This window comes from Filicampus tigris, chromosome 7, assembly GCF_054856515.1.
Source record: "Filicampus tigris isolate MCC_2025a chromosome 7, RoL_Ftig_1.0, whole genome shotgun sequence".
Classification (NCBI taxonomy): Eukaryota; Metazoa; Chordata; class Actinopteri; order Syngnathiformes; family Syngnathidae; genus Filicampus; species Filicampus tigris.
Genome location: NC_141223.1, coordinates 12888968 through 12908458, shown reverse-complemented (window position 1 = coordinate 12908458; position 19491 = coordinate 12888968). Strand labels below are relative to the sequence as shown.

General features: G+C 40.6%; 3 protein-coding genes across 3 annotated transcripts; 2 read left to right on the top strand and 1 right to left on the bottom strand.

Moving 5' to 3' along the window:
• Positions 1-122: 122 nt before the first annotated feature.
• Positions 123-5265, top strand: guca1c (guanylate cyclase activator 1C). The gene is made up of 4 exons (XM_086036396.1): positions 123-579; positions 655-804; positions 1745-1832; positions 2142-5265. Exons 1-4 carry the CDS (start codon positions 274-276, stop codon positions 2273-2275), a joined length of 678 nt encoding a protein of 225 aa, XP_085892522.1. The 5' UTR covers positions 123-273; the 3' UTR covers positions 2276-5265.
• Positions 5266-5780: 515 nt separating this feature from the next.
• ndufc2 (NADH:ubiquinone oxidoreductase subunit C2) lies at positions 5781-8366 on the bottom strand. Its single transcript, XM_086035639.1, has 3 exons — positions 8110-8366; positions 7485-7628; positions 5781-5898 (listed from the first exon to the last, which is right to left on the bottom strand). The coding sequence occupies exons 1-3, from the start codon at positions 8246-8248 to the stop codon at positions 5849-5851; spliced, it is 333 nt and encodes a 110-aa protein (XP_085891765.1). The 5' UTR covers positions 8249-8366; the 3' UTR covers positions 5781-5848.
• Positions 8367-10928: 2562 nt separating this feature from the next.
• On the top strand, positions 10929-18959 carry rab30 (RAB30, member RAS oncogene family). Its single transcript, XM_086035637.1, has 4 exons — positions 10929-11078; positions 13949-14047; positions 15269-15536; positions 16496-18959. The coding sequence occupies exons 2-4, from the start codon at positions 13955-13957 to the stop codon at positions 16744-16746; spliced, it is 612 nt and encodes a 203-aa protein (XP_085891763.1). The 5' UTR covers positions 10929-11078; positions 13949-13954; the 3' UTR covers positions 16747-18959.
• The last annotated feature ends 532 nt before the right edge of the window (positions 18960-19491 follow it).

Here is a 19491-nt window from a genome sequence, read left to right as displayed (position 1 = left end):
CTCTAGTAGTGATTTAAGTTCGACTTACAATGGAAAGGAAGTTTAATGCCAAACATGTAAGGGACTTAAAAGAAGGATCGCATTTGAGGAATCTCAGTTTGGAGAAGAGCTCAGCGTCTTACGGGTGCCTGGTTTCCAAAAAGCGTGACCCCACCACCCTCATCGTTGCGTGTCCGCGAGCTTCTAAGAAGTCTTGTCCCCGTTATCCCATTAAAGGGTTAGGTCTGCTTTTGGCTCCTGCCAAGATCAAGTAGATTAAGTTCACCTTCGCACATGCGGGAGCTTCGCAGTCAGTCGGCCGACGTCCCCTCGCTCGTTTGGTTCCTGCCTGGGTTCGTCTACCGCCGCATCCCGAGGAGCCCCCGCGCCAGCCAGCCTGCCGGCATGGGCGCCCACGGCTCCAACCTGGACGACATCATGGAGGAGGACATGCACCACTGGTACACCAAGTTCATGCGGGAGTCGCCGTCGGGCCTCATCACGCTCTTTGAGCTGAAAACGATGCTGCAGATGAACGGCATGACGGAGGAGGCCAGCAGCTACGTGGACCAGGTCTTTTTCACCTTCGACATGGACGGGGTGAGAAGAAGCAGGCGATGGAGATATATTGCGGGGGTGGGAATAACCCAAGATAACTTGTCAGGCCTTTTGCAGGACGGCTACATCGACTTTGTGGAGTACATTGCCGCCATCAGTCTGCTCCTGAAGGGGGAAGTCAACCAGAAGCTCAAGTGGTACTTCAAGCTCTTCGACCAAGACGGAAACGGCAAAATCGACAAAGATGAAATGGAGACAATCTTCAAGGTACTCCGTCTTTTCTCCGCGGCTCGGAGATTCCAAGAAGCGTTGCGGCTTAGTAGAAGAAGGGCTTAAGTGAATGAACTTGACACAAGGTTTAATCCAGGACTTGTTATTTTTAAACGCACTGAACTAGCCGGCGCCATCTCATACTAATGCTGTGAGCTACAAGGGAAACTCTAAAAGTGCCACAACTTGGGAGTTGAATTCAGGTTTGCACTTGCACTGCCGCAAGATCATGCCAACGTTTATTAAAATCGTGGTGACAAAAGTGCCGCCATTTGGAGTTAAATTGGGGATTGCACTTGCTGCAGAATTCCTGTTTGCACATGCTGAAAGGCCACGAGACCATGCCGATGTGCATTTGCAGTGGAAGTTCCTGAAGTGCTACAATTTGGAGTTTAATTCAATTTAAGTTTGCACTTGCAGCATGGCCCGAACACCATGCTCCAAAAGTTGTACCATTTGCATTGCACTTTTTCATTTTTATTTAACTGTTACTTAACCAGGTTCAAGCCTATTGATTTATAATAGATCTCCTTTTCAATTTAGGTTGACACTGTGCAGCCAAGACCATGACAATATGAAATTGCCATATGAAAAAAAACGCGACCATTTTGAGGTCAGTTGCTGCACAGCAATGAGACCAAGCCAAAGTGTATTAATGCTCCAAAATGGATCATGACAGAAGTGGTACCCTTTGGAATTCAAGTTTGCACTTGCAACACGGCCATAACACCATGCCAATGTGCATTTACAGAGGAACCTCCAAAAGTGATAACATTTGTAGTCGAATTCTGGTTTGCACTTGCAGCCGCGTGGCCGGAATTGCCGGGGAACCTTCAAAGTTCAGTGTTCCAAGTGTTGCCGCGCGGTTGTAACCGTGTCGATGTGGATGTAGCGTACCGTGTCGAAGCATGCTTCTAGCATCGGCATTTCCCAACAGGCCATTCAAGACATCACGAGGAGCTACGAAATTCCGCCCGAAGAGATCGTCTCGCTCATCTACGAGAGGATCGACATCAACGGGGAAGGTGAGATCAGATCACACCTCCACCCGTGCCTGTGCACCATCAGGCACGAGTGAATGCTGAGAGACAGGCAATTTTTTACCAATGCTATTTTGTTTTTAATACTGTGTAATATGTGAAAGCTGAGAGACAAGAATTTACACATTAATGCAATTATTCTACAGAGACAAACATTCATGTTATTGAATGCGGTGAAACCGATTCATACAGTATGAATGATGAAACGAGCAGGCAGTCATGTGCTACGATATGCTGCTCATCTCTCAGCATTCGCGTGAAATTTTGGATGCCATTTTGTATTGGTATGCGCAGGCGAGCTCACCCTGGAGGAGTTCATCAGTGGCGCTCGGGAGCATGCCGACATCATGGAGATGCTCACCAAGATGATGGACCTCACACACGTACTGGAGATCATCATCATGGGACAATGCAAGCAGGCGAAATAAGGAGCCGGGCGGGACGCCGCCCTCTTGAAACGCGTGCGTTGCCCCCTGGTGGAGGGAGGCCCAGCTTCTCACGGAAGGACGCCTTATTTTTTTAATCTTAGAGGTAGTGGTGGGCGATATGGCAAAAATATCATATCACGATTTAAAAAAAATTAAATCACGATCATGATTTTATCATGATTTTTTTACATCGTTTTTTCAGACTAATTTGCACATTTTTGACCGTTTTCCTCATGTTTGACATATAAAACATATTTAAAATGTATATAAAACTCTAAAAAAGAAAAAAATGACATTTTAAGCCAGCTAAGCTTTCTGAACAGGTTAAAACCTGTTAATTTGAATAGTGACAATTTTCATCAAAATGTGCAGTGAATGTAAACATAAAAGGTAACATAGCGTAAACATAAAAACACAGCTCGTAATGCGGGTCCAGTACTTTGAAAAGTCTTTTAAAGCCCTCATTTTCCACTGTTTAAATGGCAATCATGTCTTCAGCAAGGTAATAAGTCACTGCCCCAGTTACTTCTTTACACTGCTTGCTTGTTTTTTCATATGGAGTGCTCTTGTTAAATGACTGTGTTGCCGTGGGTTGTGTTAGCTTGGAGCTAGCGGCTACCTCTGGCTACTATTTGTCTGATCTCCGTTTGCTTTGGCCTTCGGCGTAGTTTTTTGTGTGCTGTCTCCGCAACTGATTAAACAGGTTTGTCGCGTTGCCATCTGACGTCCGAACCGAGTCTCTGCAAACTTTGCAAATAACTGGTTTGCGCTTTCTCCTCTGATGAAAAGCCAAACCAAATCGACACTGTGGATGTGGAGTTTCTTTTCGGGTGACCTTCCGCTATAGCTTCCAGCTATACAAACAAACATGGAGGCGGGGAGTGTCACGTACGGTGCACTATGCGTGCTGTGATTGGTTGGTCGGGTATGCGTCAGTGGTTTTGCGCCCCATAGAGCTAAACTGTTTAGAATGTGTCATGTAGACGATCTTTCGGCTTTATGAGATCGTCAACACGTTAAACCCCTCTAATATCGTCATATCGCCCATCCCTACTTAGAGGTTTCTTCGAAAAGACGAGAAAATGGCCACACGGACCCAAGAACGCTGCCAGTCTGCTGGACTGCTTTGCTACAATGTAATCAATAAGAAGCCTCAGAAGGTCAGAATCCTATTGATTTTGACTAAGGTCTAGGTGAAAGGTCAAAATGGGTTATTTTATACACCGGGTTCAAAATTGCAGGGGAAATTGATTGTAAAAAAGTGTCATTTTCCACCCGTCTTTAAAATTTCAGGGCACGGAAGCTTGAGAGCTATATTGATTTTGGGAGATGGGAACCCTATTGATTTTGAATGATCTCAGGCTGAACACAGTAGATGAAGGCACCATTTTCTGCTTGTCTTCAAATGTTCTGAGTTTTCAAGTTGTCCGCCAAATTGATTTTGAGTCATACCTGTTATAGAGAATTTCCAGTTGTGAACCCTATTGATTTTGAACAGTGTCTGAAACAAGATTCCCAAAGTGGTTGAAGTCAAATGTAAAAATAAATAAAAAGTAATGGAAAAAACAAAGGTACCATTTTTACTTTAAACCATTTTACTTTTTGACTGGAAGGACCTCTACTGATTTTGAAGGGTATCTGACACAAGATGGCTAAAGTGATTAAAGTCAAATGTAAAAAAAAACACACACAAAAAAAACACAATCAGTCATTTTCCACTTCTTACATTTTTTTCAGATTTCACATTATGAACCCTCTTGGGTTTGAAGGCTGTCAAGATGGCCAAAGTTATATGTTATGATAGCAAGTTTACATCATATTGCTTTTGATCTGGCACTGGATATCGGTGAAATGATTGTTGTTGATCAAGGCAAGAACAAGATTGATTATGAACGATATCTGGCTCCAGATTCCTGACATCATTGATCATAATCGGTGCAACTTATGTTGATTTGGAGTGATGACGTAGGTGACTTGACAGTATTTTATTGTATGAGATGATACAGGTGTATCTAATGTTGTGGCCGCTGACTGTATATGATCATGTGACCAAGTATGTGCTGTTTGTTTTAATGTCTTCTGCTTGCACTACTACAGTGTTGCCTTAACAAGACCACTCTTACAATGCATACGTTTGCTGAGTGTTTCTTACTTTCTTTAATTCTCCGCCAGACTGGAAAAGGAAATTTGTTTGACAAAACAGAACGCTTGTAAAAGTCCAACAGGAAAATCCAACAGGAAGCTGTACATTTTGTGTCAAATTCCAGATGGGCTTTAGCAAGCTGCTACTGGGGAATTCTTCCAAATGAGGTCCAACTGAAGCAAGGCAACACTAAATTGCACCACTTTTTTTTTGCCTATACAGTGTTCTGATGAAATTGTATTGTAAGTAGGGTTGCCAACTCCCTGAAAAATAAATAAGGGACACCTCATCGACAGACACGGCTGACCTGACTGCCTTCAAGCGTGACTTTTTTTTTTGTGGGTGAAACAATTTTTAACTATTTAAACCTGAGTTGGCGGCACAATGGGAAACTTGTTGGCACGTCCGGCTCACAGTGCAGAGGTTGTGGGTTCGAATCCCGCCGCCGCCTTCCTGTGTGGAGTTTGCAAGTTCTCCCAGTGCCTGCGTGAGGTTTCTCCGTTTACTCCCACATTCCAAAAACATGCATGGTAGGTTGATTGAACGCTCTAAATTGTCCCTAGGTATTATTGTGAGTGCAAATGGTTGTTTGTTCGTGTGTGCCATTTAGGGTTTATTCACACCAGAAAAGTCCTTCGGTCCGGGCCTAAAGCGCACTTCATTTTTTTTCATTTAGTGCAGTTCATATAGACCAGTGGCTCGCAACATTTTTTCAGTCATGTACCCACTTTTTCCCCCCAGCCAAGTAGCCCCTTAACCAGCACAAAGCGTTTTTGGTTGAGAAAAAAAAAAAGACTTAAAACAGAATGCTGTCCCATCAATCATTGTTTCATTCATTAAACTTTGGAACTTCATTTGTTTAGCTGTCTCTCTTGAACTCTTTGGAAATAAAAATATGTAACTAAAAAAAAAAGCATTGCTGGAGTTGGAGCCAGAGAACCTCATGCGCTTCCACCGGAGCAGACTCTTCACCTTCGTCAAGACAGCTGATGCACGGAAGCCACAGGCTAATGCAGAAGTACTTGGACATCATCAACATTTCCAATTAAATGGGAAGTTATTTAAACAGGTGCTTGAACATTTAAAAATAGTGGCACGTTGACTTTTGTTGTCATGTTGTCTTTTTTTAAGGGGCAGGTAACAGTCAGTGTCAAAAAGTGAGCTTGAACTGTCCCGAACTGTCTGCTTTTCCCACCACATTTAAACATGTTGGTCTTTTAAGCATCAGATAAAGTAAAATAAGAATGGTTGCACACACTAAAAACAAATAACAGAAGTAAAATATAAAAGAAAATACTTTCTTTTAGAAAAAAGTGAATTTGTCTGTATGAGTGAAGAAACATTGAAAACGAGACAATTGGATTATGTTAGTTGCTTTTACTGAATTATGTACAGAAGAATATTGGACAGAAAAAATGTGACATGACAGCTCAGCGCACAGGAATGAAAGGCTCCACAATCTCAGCAAAGGTCTTCTTTTCTGATGGGAAACAAAAAGAGATGTTGATTACTTACATAGCACCTACAACCAAATATGTTTTCTTTATTTAAAAAAACCCAAATCTTCCATCCATTCTCTGTACCACTTATTGTCACAATAACACAAGGCTATGTTAATTTATATACTTTAATATAAAATTAACATTTTAAGTTTTTTTTAATTTTATATTTAAGAGTCTCAATACATTAATGACAAATGCTGCACCAAAATGTAATTGACATTTTTTTGTTTTCATATTTTAATCTTGTGGTCTTCTTTCATGAAAACTAATTATTGTGTACACTACAATTTGTATTTAATTTATTTTTTATTTTGATACATTTCTATAAATGAATCCATTTTTTTCAAAATGCGTTCCTATAAAAAAAAAACCTTGCTCACGACATACTGGACAATAATATTTATATATTAGAAAAAAAAAAAAAAATCAAGGTCAAATTAAAAACACCAAATTAATCACACATAATGTACTACTATATATACATTTTCAACATACTTTGGATAACCTTATTTCAAATTATGTAAAAATAAAAAATACAAATATTAAACAAAAAAAAATCTACTTTGTAATTAAAATAACTTGAAAATATGGATAAAAATATCCATACAATTGAATTGAACTAATGTGTCTTCGTAAACCATTATTTTTCCAATTATATCGCTGGCGTCGGGCATTTTTATTCAGGACCCCCAAAAATGGCAAGTTTGTTCATCTATTAGCATTGCATTGTGGAAGACAGCAAGCCATTTTCAACACTTTAGATTGGTCAGTACTGTGTAAAAATAACATCCACGTGTGTGTGAACTGACCAACAGAATAGGTTTTTGGAAGAAAAAATAAATAAAAATAAAAAATAAATAAAAAGAAATTCACCGAAATATGACTTATGAGGTATTGGCTGGCAACCAATTTAGGGTGTCCCCCGCCTACTGCCCGAAGACAGCTGGGATAGGCTCCAGCACGTCCCGCGACCCTTGTGAGGATAAGCGGTATCGATAATGGATGAATGGATGACTTATGAGGTTTTGGCCCGACGCCACCGATATGTAATAAATACTAGGTCAATTAGGTAATACATATGACGTAGTCCCCTTAAGTGGGAAATCAACCCAAACACATTTCTTTTAAGGATATGTTCACAGCAGGCCCACTAGTTGAAACACAGCATTCTGATAAATATTGCGTTTGTGGAATAAGAGTTATTCCACCCATTTTTCGCCATCTCAGGGGGCGGCCATTTTGTCACTTCTGTCGAATGAAAATGACATCACAACCGCTCAGGGCTCAGGTATCGACCAATCACGGCTCAGTTTCAGAAAACAGGTCAGCCGTGATTGGCCATTACCTGAGCAGTTGTGATGTCATCTACAGTCGACAGAAGGGACAAAATGGCCGCCCCCAGAGATGGCTGAAAACGGGTGAATTGACTCTTATTCCACTAATGAAATATATTCTGGAAAAAAAACATGCTTGGGTTGTCTTCCTCTTTAAAAGGCTACCAAAGCTATTGAAGTCTAATGAGAGCCAACAGAAGCTTTGTCCACAGTAAATATACTCAACAGACCCTTGGCTGCAAAGTCGTCCGGGTGCAGTTTCATGTACTCGTTCATGTCTCGGTCCAGTTTGGCGTGCACGTAATTTTCACATTTTGTGAGGTGGTAGCCGATGAACCAGCCGATAGTCGCCAGCAAGACCTGTCGATGAGCTCCTGACAAGACACAATATGCACACAAATAAATGATTTTACATGAAAAACGTAGGTGAAATTGGAAAAAAATGGGAAAATTTTTTTTTAAAAAAAAACAAAAAATCATCTGCTTCTTAAAAAGGCCAAAATTCATTAGTAAATTACATGACTCAAATAAAAAACAAAATTTAAAAGCATATCATGCATATATCGATTCACTTTAAAACCATTCAAACATTTGCCTTGTCAGCCATTCGAGGATGTCATGATTGTTTAGTTTTTTCCCCTTGTATTAACTGTAAATATTATCAAACAACTCATTTAAAATGAAACCAGATGGTGAAAATTAAGAATATATACAATAAATTGCTTCTTATATTGTATAAATAAACATATTTAAAGAAAATGTACATTAAATAAACTTGCTTTCATTCATGGGTCCATTCAAGTAAGCAGATAAAAAGTGTAAATGGATGGTTGTTAACATGCTACGTGTGCTAACCTGACTTTAGCGGCGGCCGGTGGTTGATGGCGTTGTGGAGCATGGCGGAGCACCAGCCCACGCCGGCTAGCCACATCGAGTTTAGGTTGACGACGCCAGGCGGAGGGAGCCCCTTACCATCATCAGGAATCAAGCCCATGGCCCACAAAATCCAAAAGACGTCCTCCGGTCTTGTCTTGACCTCAGAGACTAGCAAACGGCGTCCATTAAACTTCCGCCTTCTGGAGGAAATCGGGGAGTGACGTCACGTAATGCAAGGCATAAAAGTCCGGCCAGAAGCAAGGCTGAGGAAATGTAACGTAGGTTCCGCTTGTACTGCATGGAAGCTGCAATGTACACGGTATGTTTCATCTTTTGTTTACATATTGTCACTTACTATTTTGTTTTTACTGTAATATTAATAACTGTGTTACGAAGTGTATGTAAGACATGTAAATTGTACTGTATTTATAGTGCATTTTTGTACTGTATACATTACAAATAAAATGTGAAAAACAAAATTCTTTAAATTTGTGTTATGTGTAAATCCAAGCAAATGCACTTATGCATACAATTATACGATTATCAATAAACTAAACCAATTACAGTTTTGAAAATATTATCAAGGCAGTCCTTTTGAAATGAAAAGAAAAGTCTGGAAATACGTTTTGCTGTTATAAAGTAAATATACTAATACAGATAACAAGTATGTGTATATATCCATTGGTCTAATTGTCTTTATATATGCAGACGAGTTTTAATCTATTTTCTAAAATTCAAAACATTTTGAATTTGGGTGTTTTGATATTTTTTAAATTCAAAATAATCTATGGGCGACTAGTTAACACATCCACCTCACACTGCAGAGGTTGTCCGTTCTAATCCGGCCTTCCTGTATGGTGTTTGCATGTTCTCCCCGTGCCTACGTGGGTTTTCCATGCCTGCGTGCGTTTTCTCAAGGTACTTCGTTTTCCTCCCACATTCCAAAAACATGCACAGTAGGTTAATTGGACACTCTAAATAGCCCCTAGGTGTGATTGTGGGTGCGAATGTTTGTTTGTCTCTGTGTGTCCTGCGATTGGCTGGCAACCAATTCAGGGTGGTCCGCTGATAGTGTAGTGGTACACACGCCTGAGTTGTGTGCGGGCAGCGTGGGATCGATTCCCGCTCAGTGACAGTGTCTATGTGTGCCCTGCGACTGGCTGGCGACCAGTTCGGGGTGTAGTCTGCCTTCGCCCATTGACGGCTGGGATAGGCTCCAGCAACTCCCCGCGACCCTATATAGGATAAGCGGTTTGGAAGATGATGATGATGATTTCCAATTCAGGGTGTCCCCTGCCAATTGCCCGAAGACAGCTGGGATAGGCTCCAGCACACCCGCGGCCCTTGTTAGGAAAATGGATGGATGGTCCGTTTATCGCCTTCCGTCTACAGCGGGGGTACCCTTTTGCCGTCTGTCTGTCCGGCATTTTGTCCGGCCGGACCAAATAGTAATCGCCTATAGGCTGGTTTGCCTATCATTTTAAATGGGCTTCCATTTGCGTTTCCGGCTACCAACTTCCACAAACTACCACTAGCACCCCCCTGCTGAGTGATATTTGAAACAAAAGACTCACCACGACCAGACTAAACGCATCTTCTTTTAAGGGAAAATGGACCCAAACATATTTTTTCAAGAATATGTACACAGCAGGCCCACTAGTTGAAACACGGCATTCTGATTAATATTGTGTTTGTGTAATATGAGTTAAACAGCAAAATCCACCCCTTTATAGCCATCTCAGGGGGCGGCCATTTTGTCACTTCTGTCGAATGAAAATTACATCACAACTGTTCAGGGCTCAGGTAACGACCAATCATGGCTCAGCTTCAGAAAACAGATCAGCCGTGATTGGTCATTACCTGAGGCGCGAGCAGTTATGATGTCATTTTCAGTCGACAGAAGTGACAAAATGGCCGCTCCCTGAGATGGCTAAAAATGGGTGAATTAACTCTTCTTCCACAAACGCAATATTTATCAGAATGCCTTGTTTCAACTAGTGGGTTTGCATGGAACATACTCTTGAAAAAAAAATGTTTGGGTTGATTTAGGGACCTTTTAGGGCCTTTATGGACCTTTGAGGACCTCGGCAGTGCCCAACGGGATACGGAATCCTCACAGCAGCCGTACTAAATGCATCTCCTTTTAAGATTTTTTTTGGACCTTTATGGACCTTTGAGGACCTCGGCTGCGGCCAACAAGAGGCGGAAGCCTTGCTGCTGCGATTGAAGCCTCACTGCGATAATAGATTATGTAGATGGGAAAAAATAAGCTTTCGATTATGCTTAGTCCGACTATATTTTTAAGTTTCCCATCTATCGTTTATCGTCGACAAAATGGGCGTCCGACAAAGGCGGATGGATGGACCGGTCTGTCACATAGGCGGAATGCCCAGCTCTGATGATAATTAATATTATGAGGATGATTATTATCAGTATCTATGTTTATGTTAATAATTAAAATATCTATATTAAATGAAATACATAATTTTAATTGTTTTAAATTATTTTTCGAGAAGCATGGGATTTCAAAAATCTAATTTCATTTATTTTTTTCAATTCTTAATATTTAATATTGTTATTTTTGTAATTTAATTTTTTTTACGTATTGTTAAAATATGCAATGTGCATATGTTTCTTTATGGAGCACATGCTTTTTAAAAATGTTTTCTTAGCTTCCCCTTTTTTAAATTGATGAGTTTGCAGTGCAGTATTCCGTTAGACGAAAACGCCAGTGAAGTGCAGTCGTCCTTCTCCTCCTCCTCCTCCCCCTCCTCCCCCTCCTCCTCCTCGTCCATCAGAAGGAGGACAGACACACACTCAGGATCTGTGCGACTTACTGCTCCGCAGCCTACCGTGCCGTACTGTGTCGTGTGTGGCCGCTTGATGAGGTGACCTATGCATCGCGAGTAGCCGTCAAAAGCGGGGCCATCCCCTGTTTTCTTTCTGAGGTAAGGGTCAGTCGTGTATTGTTTTCCTCCTCCATCGGGCTTCCATTCCACAAAGGAAAAGAGCCAAAATGGCTTGGATGGAGCCAAAATGGCTTCACTCGATGGTTAGCTGCTCGTTAGCTCTCCTCGCCGAAACGTTAATAAAGATGATAACCGTCCAAATTTCACTCTTGTATCCGTTTGATTCTGCGGACGGAGAAATAGTGTCAGGGAGTACCAGTGCAATGAAGTGACAAAAAAACAAACAAACAAAAAAACAATAACTGCGTGTGGTCAGTTTTATTAGCATCTTTCCTCAACATGTTTTGTGCAACGTTAGCTTCACCTGCTGCATAATACAACACTTGTTGCTTTAGAAAGATCATAGTACCTTGACGTACGAGTGAATTCGTTTCGTGACCAAGCTCGTACATCAATACACCTGTACTAATTTGTGGTTAGCATTCGGAAACTAGTTTATTTGGCCTTTTTTGGCCTCAGGCCAAATAAACCTCAGTCTGCATTTGGCCCCATCTTGTGGCATCTTGGTGCTAAGGAACTACAGTGGCACGGCAGTCGAGCCCTGCCGCCAAAATATGCAAGTAATTGACGCCTACCTAAAAAGGTTTGTACTTGCTTATAAAGGCCGCAAGATGGCGGCAAAGCACAAAATTGCACTGGACAAGGCGATTGCTTGACAAATGAAGCGCCTCGCCTCACTTCAACTAACACATTTTTTACAAAATATCCCCAAAGTATGTTTTTTATATTAGACATGGTTGGGGTCAGTTTAATACAAACATATACACACATGGAGTAGGTCAAAACCAATATTAGTTGTTCTTCGCTGAGGATAAACCATATATACTGGCCAGTATTAATACTCATCTCGTTATGGCTTTATTTTTGTAAATCAATGATATGCAATATATGTTATGATCTATGTTACGAAATTCAACTCTCTTAATTTAGAATTATATTTTTTCTTCCTGACAGTTTATTCAATTACTTTCATGAATTTATACTATAGCTATTTTTGATAGTATTACATAGTTATTAAAAAATTCCGACCCATTATTCCGCCTTTTTTTTTTTGTTTGACTTAACTCGGAAGGCTGCAGCATCATTCTGTGCTGTATTCACTGCCCTCAGTGTCTTCTTGAATATTATGTGCAGAACTGGTCATTTTACTAAAATTTGCTGGTGTGTTTATTGCCTTCTGTCTGCAGCATGGGTACCCTTACGTCATCCGTCTATTCACCTTTTTGTCAAGCCGGACCAAATAGTAATCGCATTTAGGTCGGTCTGACTATCATTTTAAACAGGCTTCCGTTAGCGTTTCCGTCGACAAACTAACCGCCCCACCAACCCACCCCGAAGCCGAAGCTTGTCACGAGCTAGTGTAAGCAGCATTGATCTTGTGCGACAGTGACGTCCAGCCCAGCAAAGCTTTTTGCGATCGTCTCCACTTTCCACGGAAAAACGTTCAAATCTGTGACTCTCAGTTTTAGTATTCAGTGTGCTTGATTGAATGTGCAATGTGCAAATTTTGACTCGCAAACTGTGATGCGAAGCAGCTTTTTTGAGCCTTGTATTGTAATACTACCACTGTAAGTGTAACATATAATACCTGCAATGCAGTTAAGTTCCTGTAAGTACTGTGTTTGCTCATAGGTTAGAGAGTTGGAGCGATGAGCCAAAAAACAATAAATCTCACTTCAGCCTCCCAGGATTTAGTCTGATCCTCATGTCCCTCATTCCCTTCGCTTCAGCCAACACCCCCCCTTGCACCGTGATTGATAAGAAATTACACAGTTGTAGTATACACAGGCTGTTCCCAGAGTGGGTCACACAGGTTTAGATTGTTCCATAAAGCTCGGCTCTCGGAGGGTGGAGGCGAACATCAAATTGCGATGGGCTCCCATAACCCCCAAAAACAAACAAAAAAACAAATTACCCTACAATTTAATGGGCCCTGTGCATGTCTTTTCACTGTGCTGTCCTCTATATATTAGACACACTGTGCTTCACCGTAGCTCCAATTCATTTCCATTCGACGCTGCTACGGCTATCCTTGGGCTCCTGTCCTAAATGAAAAACTGTACACACGTCTTGTCATCGTATTATTACAAAATGGCCTCCGCATTTCCAAAGGCATATGGAACCGGAGTTTAAGGCATAACTTGTTTGCATTTTGTGTAAAATTTGCGCATGAACATGTATGTATTATTTTCAGTCCGAGTGTTCATTCTTTGAGTACTCACTGATACCGAGTACCGATACTTCTAGTACTTTTGATATATAAACTTTAATTTAACATAATGACAAAAAATGTGAACGATTCTTTCTAACGCAAATGATGATTTGCCAATGTGTCAAAATGCTGCAGGAAAGGAACCAACTACTGCAGAAGAGGACTTACTCAATGTCAGATTTTTTGGGCGTTAAATTAGTGCTGACAGCAGCCACCTCCATGAGTACCGGACATCTTAAAATAAGGCCGGTCCGACTATAATTTTAAACGGGCTTTCGTTAGCGCTTCCGTCGACAAATTTCACCCCCAAGGAGCGAAAATTTAAACGAAAGACTCGCTGTGGCATGGAAGCAGCCGGACTAAAACGTCTCCTTTTAGGACCCAGAAGCTGTCAAAAAGCCTCACCACGGGAAACGGAAGCCTCACCGTAGCCATAGACGATAGACGATTACATAGACGGAAAAAATGTGCTGCCGCCTATGCTTTGTCTTTCTGTTTTTTTTAAGTTTCCCGTCTATCGTTTATCACCTACAAAATAGGCGTCCGTCATAGGCGGATAGAAGGACCGGTCCGTCGGAGAGGAGGAATGGCTAGCTGTGATTATGTGATGACAATTCCATTTTGTTCATTTGTCTAGTTGAGCATGAGCATGGAGGATTATGACTACCTGTTCAAAATTGTTCTGATCGGGAATGCTGGAGTTGGGAAGACATGCCTCGTACGTCGCTTCACTCAGGTTGGTCTGATTTAAAATAAATCAATCAATCAATCATTCACATAAAACATTTCACACATACTGTGTGTATGTATGTCAAAATCTTTTTTATTGTACTGTTTTTTAGACACGCTTCTCCTTCCACATTTCTCCACCATTCCAGCTACAGCATAGTCACAAAAACAGAAATTTTCCACGTTTGATAAAATCCCCACTTTTCCCACGATTACACATTTTGCACACACAAAAAAGGAACATTTAAAAGAATGAAAAGTTACCCATCCCCTAAGGTTGTACTTTTCTCAATAATCTCCCAAAATGTTCACAATAAAATGCTCAAATTAAGAGAGATTTTAAAAATGTATCTCCTCCTTCCACATTTCTTGACTGATTCAAACCACATGGTCTCACAGTCAACATTTCCCCCCATGTGAGTTCTATACAATTCATTCCGTTTTTCCTGAATACAATTCCCGGTGAATTGAAAAGCGACATTTTCTAAACATATATAACCAATTCAAACCTTTCCCCATACCTTTCAACCCCGGTCTGAGCTGAAAGTTGTAATTTGCCCGTACATTTCTGTATATAATCTTACACAGTATTTATCGCTCAGCGGGAGAGGTGAGGTAAACGGAACGGATATTTCTATATAGAATCTTCCACAGGGTTTATCGCTCAATGGGTGGGGGGGAACTTTGCTCGTGAAAGTCGGCCGAAGTTTGCAGTCGGAATCGCTAACGGACGCTCCGGATTAGAGCCGAAATGGGCAAGACGAGATCGGTCTAACAAAAAACGACTTAAATGTTTTTTTTTCCCGTACAAAAATTGTTAGACGGTGTACACAATTTGAAATGATCAAAAAACGTATAAAATACGGGGAAAACGTACCAGTTGACAGCTATGATCTCATTCAGGACATCTTGGGAACTATTTTTTACATTTGCCAAATTCCCACATTTTTGGAGTATTCCACATTTTTCCACATTTACAAATAAATGCAGATGTCCTTCCTAATTTCTTGACTGATTCAAACAGTTCTAACTTCAAATTATTACTCAAGACATAGATGGAACTATTCGTTGCCTTCTCAAAATTGCCACATTTTCACACTCGTATTCTTAAAGTATAAATGCAAATATATTGAAGTGAAAAGTGAAATACAACTTATGTTAACTTTATTTTCGTTTTGTACTTGGGCAGTGATTCACTTTACTGAACTTTTTCTCTGCTTCTTCCCAGGGCCTTTTCCCGCCCGGACAGGGGGCAACCATTGGGGTGGATTTCATGATTAAAACGGTGGAGATTAAGGGGCAGAAGGTGAAGCTGCAGATATGGGACACTGCGGGCCAGGAGAGGTTCCGCTCCATCACTCAGAGTTACTACCGCAGTGCCAACGCCCTCATTCTCACCTATGACATCACCTGCGAGGACTCCTTCCGGTGCCTTCCCGAGTGGCTGCGGGAGATTGAGCAGTACGCCAACAACCAGGTGGTCACAGTATTAGTCGGTGAGCGGCCTTTTTATTTAAAAATAAATACATAAAGAGCAATTAAGTTATAAATGTTTATTTCTTGACATACTATTTGATTAGTATGTTTTTATGGTGTGCTTTTATTCCAGCAGTTACTGCACATTGCTATTTTTCTTTTTTAGCTCCTTCATTGCGCCGGGCATGTCGAGACAGCAACTGCAATCCAAGCGTTTACTGCCACAGACAAATATATTTGCGAGAAAGTCTTTCGTCGCATCGCTTTGAAATTGAGATCGGCACAGCTTTTGAGTCGAAGATGACGATTACGGGGTATAACTCGGCTTGTCAAGTCGATTCATGAGATGACAAATGCTAACACGTCGGGAAACGGACAAGTTGAGGCAATTCGTGTCAAACTGCAACAGGTTAGAAGCAACTACTGCCAAGTAGGACTTACTCAATGTCAGATTTTGCTTGTCTTAAAGGGGAATGATATCACAGATGCTCAGGTAACAACTGATCATCATGGCTCATCTTCAAAAAAACAGGTGAGCTGTGATCGTTACCTGAGCCCTGAGCAACTGGGATGTCATTTTCAGTCGAGAGAAGTGACAAAATGGCGGCCGCCTGAAATGGCTAAAACGGGTGCATTTTGCTGCTTAACTCATATTTCACAAACACAATATTAAATATTAATATATGTTTAACTTTACAACAGAGAGAAAAGACGTCAAAAATCCGCCTTTTTTGGGGGGGAGGGGTCTGTCATTATCTTAGTGTTAATGTGTGAAAAAAAAAACCCCGATATCAACAGATTATATCCAAAAAAATCCTACCAATGAACGGAAATGAGGCAGAATTTATTATTATTTTTTTTTTAATCCAAATTGCACCCTTTGCAGTTTGAATATTGCAATCTACTACATTGCGATGTCCATTTGAATTTGTTTAACTGTTCAGCCCGACTAACACGGTCCTCCCGACGTGACGGCCAGGTAACAAGATCGACCTGTCCGAGAAGCGTGAGGTGGCGCGGCAGCGTGCCGAGGACTTTGCAGAGGCGCAGCGCATGCTGTATCTGGAGACCTCCGCCAAGGAGTCGGACAACGTGGAGAAGCTCTTTCTGGACCTGGCCTGCCAGCTCATCCGCGAGGCCAAGCACAACAAGCTGGATGACAACGATGCGGCGCCCGCGCCCGGCGAGGGCAAGACCATCAGTTACCTGAGCTGCTGCAGCCTCAACTAGTGCGGCGGCGGCGCGGCTTCCTCTCCCGTCGCCGTGGCAACCAATCACGCCGCAAGTCTCGGTATTCACCAGCAGTGTTAAGAACGCTCGGCCAGGTGGCATTCTGTTGCCGTTTACATTGCAGAATGTGCTTTCTTTCCTAATATGTTGCACAATTGTCTTGCCCACATGGAAAGCCATAGCAGGGTTTAGTTGATATCCTACACTTCCGTGTACTAGTATTCTCTTTGGCTTCACTCGTAAGACAATTCAGCACACTGGCAGAACCACTATTATTTCTCCCACTACTTTATGACATCTCTGCACACTAGTAGGACAACTGAATGTTACTAGCGAGGCAAAATTGTGCACTTGTTGACATCTGTGTGCTACTAGTACCAGTGAAGCGCTAGATGTTAACTCGTTTAGTAACATGGCGTTTTCCTACCACAGTGTGTGTACTATCTGCTGCTAGATGTCATTAGTATCCATGTACTAGTATGCTCTTTGTTTTCACTAGTAAGATAATTAAAAAAGTGTACTAGTAGAACGACTATGCACTGTAGTGCAATAACTGTGTCTCACTATTTTTCATTTTTCCACAACTAGTTCCCGAGATGCGCTACTGGTGCACTGAATTATTTTAATGGTGAGGATTAAGAGCATACTAGTACATGGAGTTTAAGATGGATGGCAAGGATATTGACTACCAAGGGCACTATTATGCTCTATGTCCACACTGGTAAGACAATTCAGCGCTCTAGTAGAATGGCTGGTTTTACTCGTAACATTTTTTTCCCACTACTGCCTTCCACAACTTTCTGACATTACTCACATTACCAGGACAACTTTGGCGTTCTACTAGGACATATCCTATACAGTATATATACACGGTATATGCGCACCTAAGGTCTGTGTACTAGTCCATGCTTTGTCATCGTTATTAAGACAAATGAGCACACAATTAGGATGTTGAGTAACCTGTTAGTTGTACTACTAAAAATCTACTAGTTATCATCTTGTGCTTTGTAAGTTGTACCAATAGCACGCATAATGTCAACTATTGCACCATTTTGCCTGACAGAAGTTACTTGTTCTACTAGTATACCAAAATTCTTCAACTACTGTGTTTTTTCTCTTACTAGTGAGGACAAAGATTGCTAGTACCTGGACCTTAAAATGCAACTGTTGCCTCCCTAGTAACATGTTGTTTTACTATTATGCCAAAGTTGTCTTACAAGTGAGGAAAAAGAGTGTCCAACTGCATGAACCTCTAAATGGATAGCAAGGGTGGCATTTTAGTAGAACATCAAGGCTGCACCTGTAGAACTGTGTCTTATAGGAAAGCTTTCTATTGTGTATGACAGTTTTGCACACTAGTAGGACAAAAACATGTTACTAGTGAGTAATATTTTTCTTTCAACATCAGTCATACTTGTACTACTTTTGACATTATAAAAAAATATATATATATATTGTTAGCATCTAGCCCTTCACTATCTGTACTAGTAGCACACAGACGTCAACTTGTTCTGTTTCACTAGTAACCAAAGTTGCCCTACTTGCATGCAAAGATGTCATATGGAAAGAAAGGTTATTCGTAAGAGTCGTTCTCTGAACTGTTACTAGTGAGCAGAGAGCATACAGTACTAGTACACGGATATGGCTTTCCATACGCCCTTGCGCCTCGACAAACTGTGAAATATTTTGCCTCCTACTTGCTGCTACAGTTTGGTTTTAGCCAGCGTGAATCAGCATTTTATTCCGTTTTTTTGTTTGTTTTTTTACATTTTTGGGGTGAGTTGTACTGGCGCTCTGGAAAGTTTTAATGAACTAATATTTGTTTTGACGCCAAGGCGTTGCTTTTAGCCTCCTGTTGTGTAGTTTGTGTATAGTTGTGTTTCATGCGCTTCCCAGCATGTTTTTCTCCAGAACTGCGATGTAATGCTCATGTATTTATCACAAGTGTAATGTACTGTACTGCACACACATGCCGGATAACTGCACACTTCATATTTTGTTACTGTTACATTTTTTTGTTGTACAAACATAGCACTTTGCTTTTTATACTTTATATGTTTTTAAAAAAAATGTTTTTAATCTTTTTGTTGACGTTACTTGTTAATGCATTGGATTGTGGTTAACGCAGTAGGAAAACACTACGGGGAGGTTTCTGTCTATAAAATATACTCTAAAGTACTCTGTACAATATTAAATAATCCAACTAAGTGGTGGTCATGTCTCCCTAGAAAGCTTTATGAGATAGTCTTTGTGTTTATTGGTTTGATTTTATTTCACAGAGGTTCTCAAACTTTAAACCCAGTAGCACCATTATGACCATAAAAAAGGTAAAATTAATTATTTGTAATTGTATCTCTACATTTAATTTAATTGTAATTAAATGAAATGTACATTTAAAATATGTATAATTTTATTTTTTAAAGTGAATCATTACAGTAATTTTGTTTATTGCATTAATCTTGGCATTTTTGTTATTTGTTTAAATTGGTTTATTATAAAACATCTAGATATACATTTTAAAAGTGCTTACAAAATAAGTGGATCATCATAATTATATGAAATGTAATCATAAAATGTAAAGCATGAGAATCAGTTATTTTAGTATTATAATAAACTTGATATTTTAGATTTTTTTTTTCCACCTGTACCTCATCAAGCTGGCCTTTGTGTCCAGTTATTTGTTTATTTATTTTTTTTAAAATCAAACGTTATTTCAGGAGCACTTACTGTAACAAAATTCTGTTC

Bases quoted from the DNA above. Each gene is read 5' to 3' on its own strand.
- ndufc2 (XM_086035639.1), bottom strand. From the start codon at position 8,248: ATGGGCTTGATTCCTGATGATGGTAAGGGGCTCCCTCCGCCTGGCGTC. The intron at 7,629-8,109 runs GTTAGCACACGT...GTGTCTTGTCAG, and splicing joins CCGGCCGCCGCTAAAGTCAG to GAGCTCATCGACAGGTCTTG. The intron at 5,899-7,484 runs GTCTGTTGAGTA...GTTTCCCATCAG, and splicing joins GGACGACTTTGCAGCCAAGG to AAAAGAAGACCTTTGCTGAG.
- rab30 (XM_086035637.1), top strand. From the start codon at position 13,955: ATGAGCATGGAGGATTATGACTACCTGTTCAAAATTGTTCTGATCGGG. The intron at 14,048-15,268 runs GTTGGTCTGATT...GCTTCTTCCCAG, and splicing joins TCGTACGTCGCTTCACTCAG to GGCCTTTTCCCGCCCGGACA. The intron at 15,537-16,495 runs GTGAGCGGCCTT...CGTGACGGCCAG, and splicing joins GGTGGTCACAGTATTAGTCG to GTAACAAGATCGACCTGTCC.
- guca1c (XM_086036396.1), top strand. From the start codon at position 274: ATGCGGGAGCTTCGCAGTCAGTCGGCCGACGTCCCCTCGCTCGTTTGG. The intron at 580-654 runs GTGAGAAGAAGC...GGCCTTTTGCAG, and splicing joins TCACCTTCGACATGGACGGG to GACGGCTACATCGACTTTGT. The intron at 1,833-2,141 runs GTGAGATCAGAT...TGGTATGCGCAG, and splicing joins GATCGACATCAACGGGGAAG to GCGAGCTCACCCTGGAGGAG.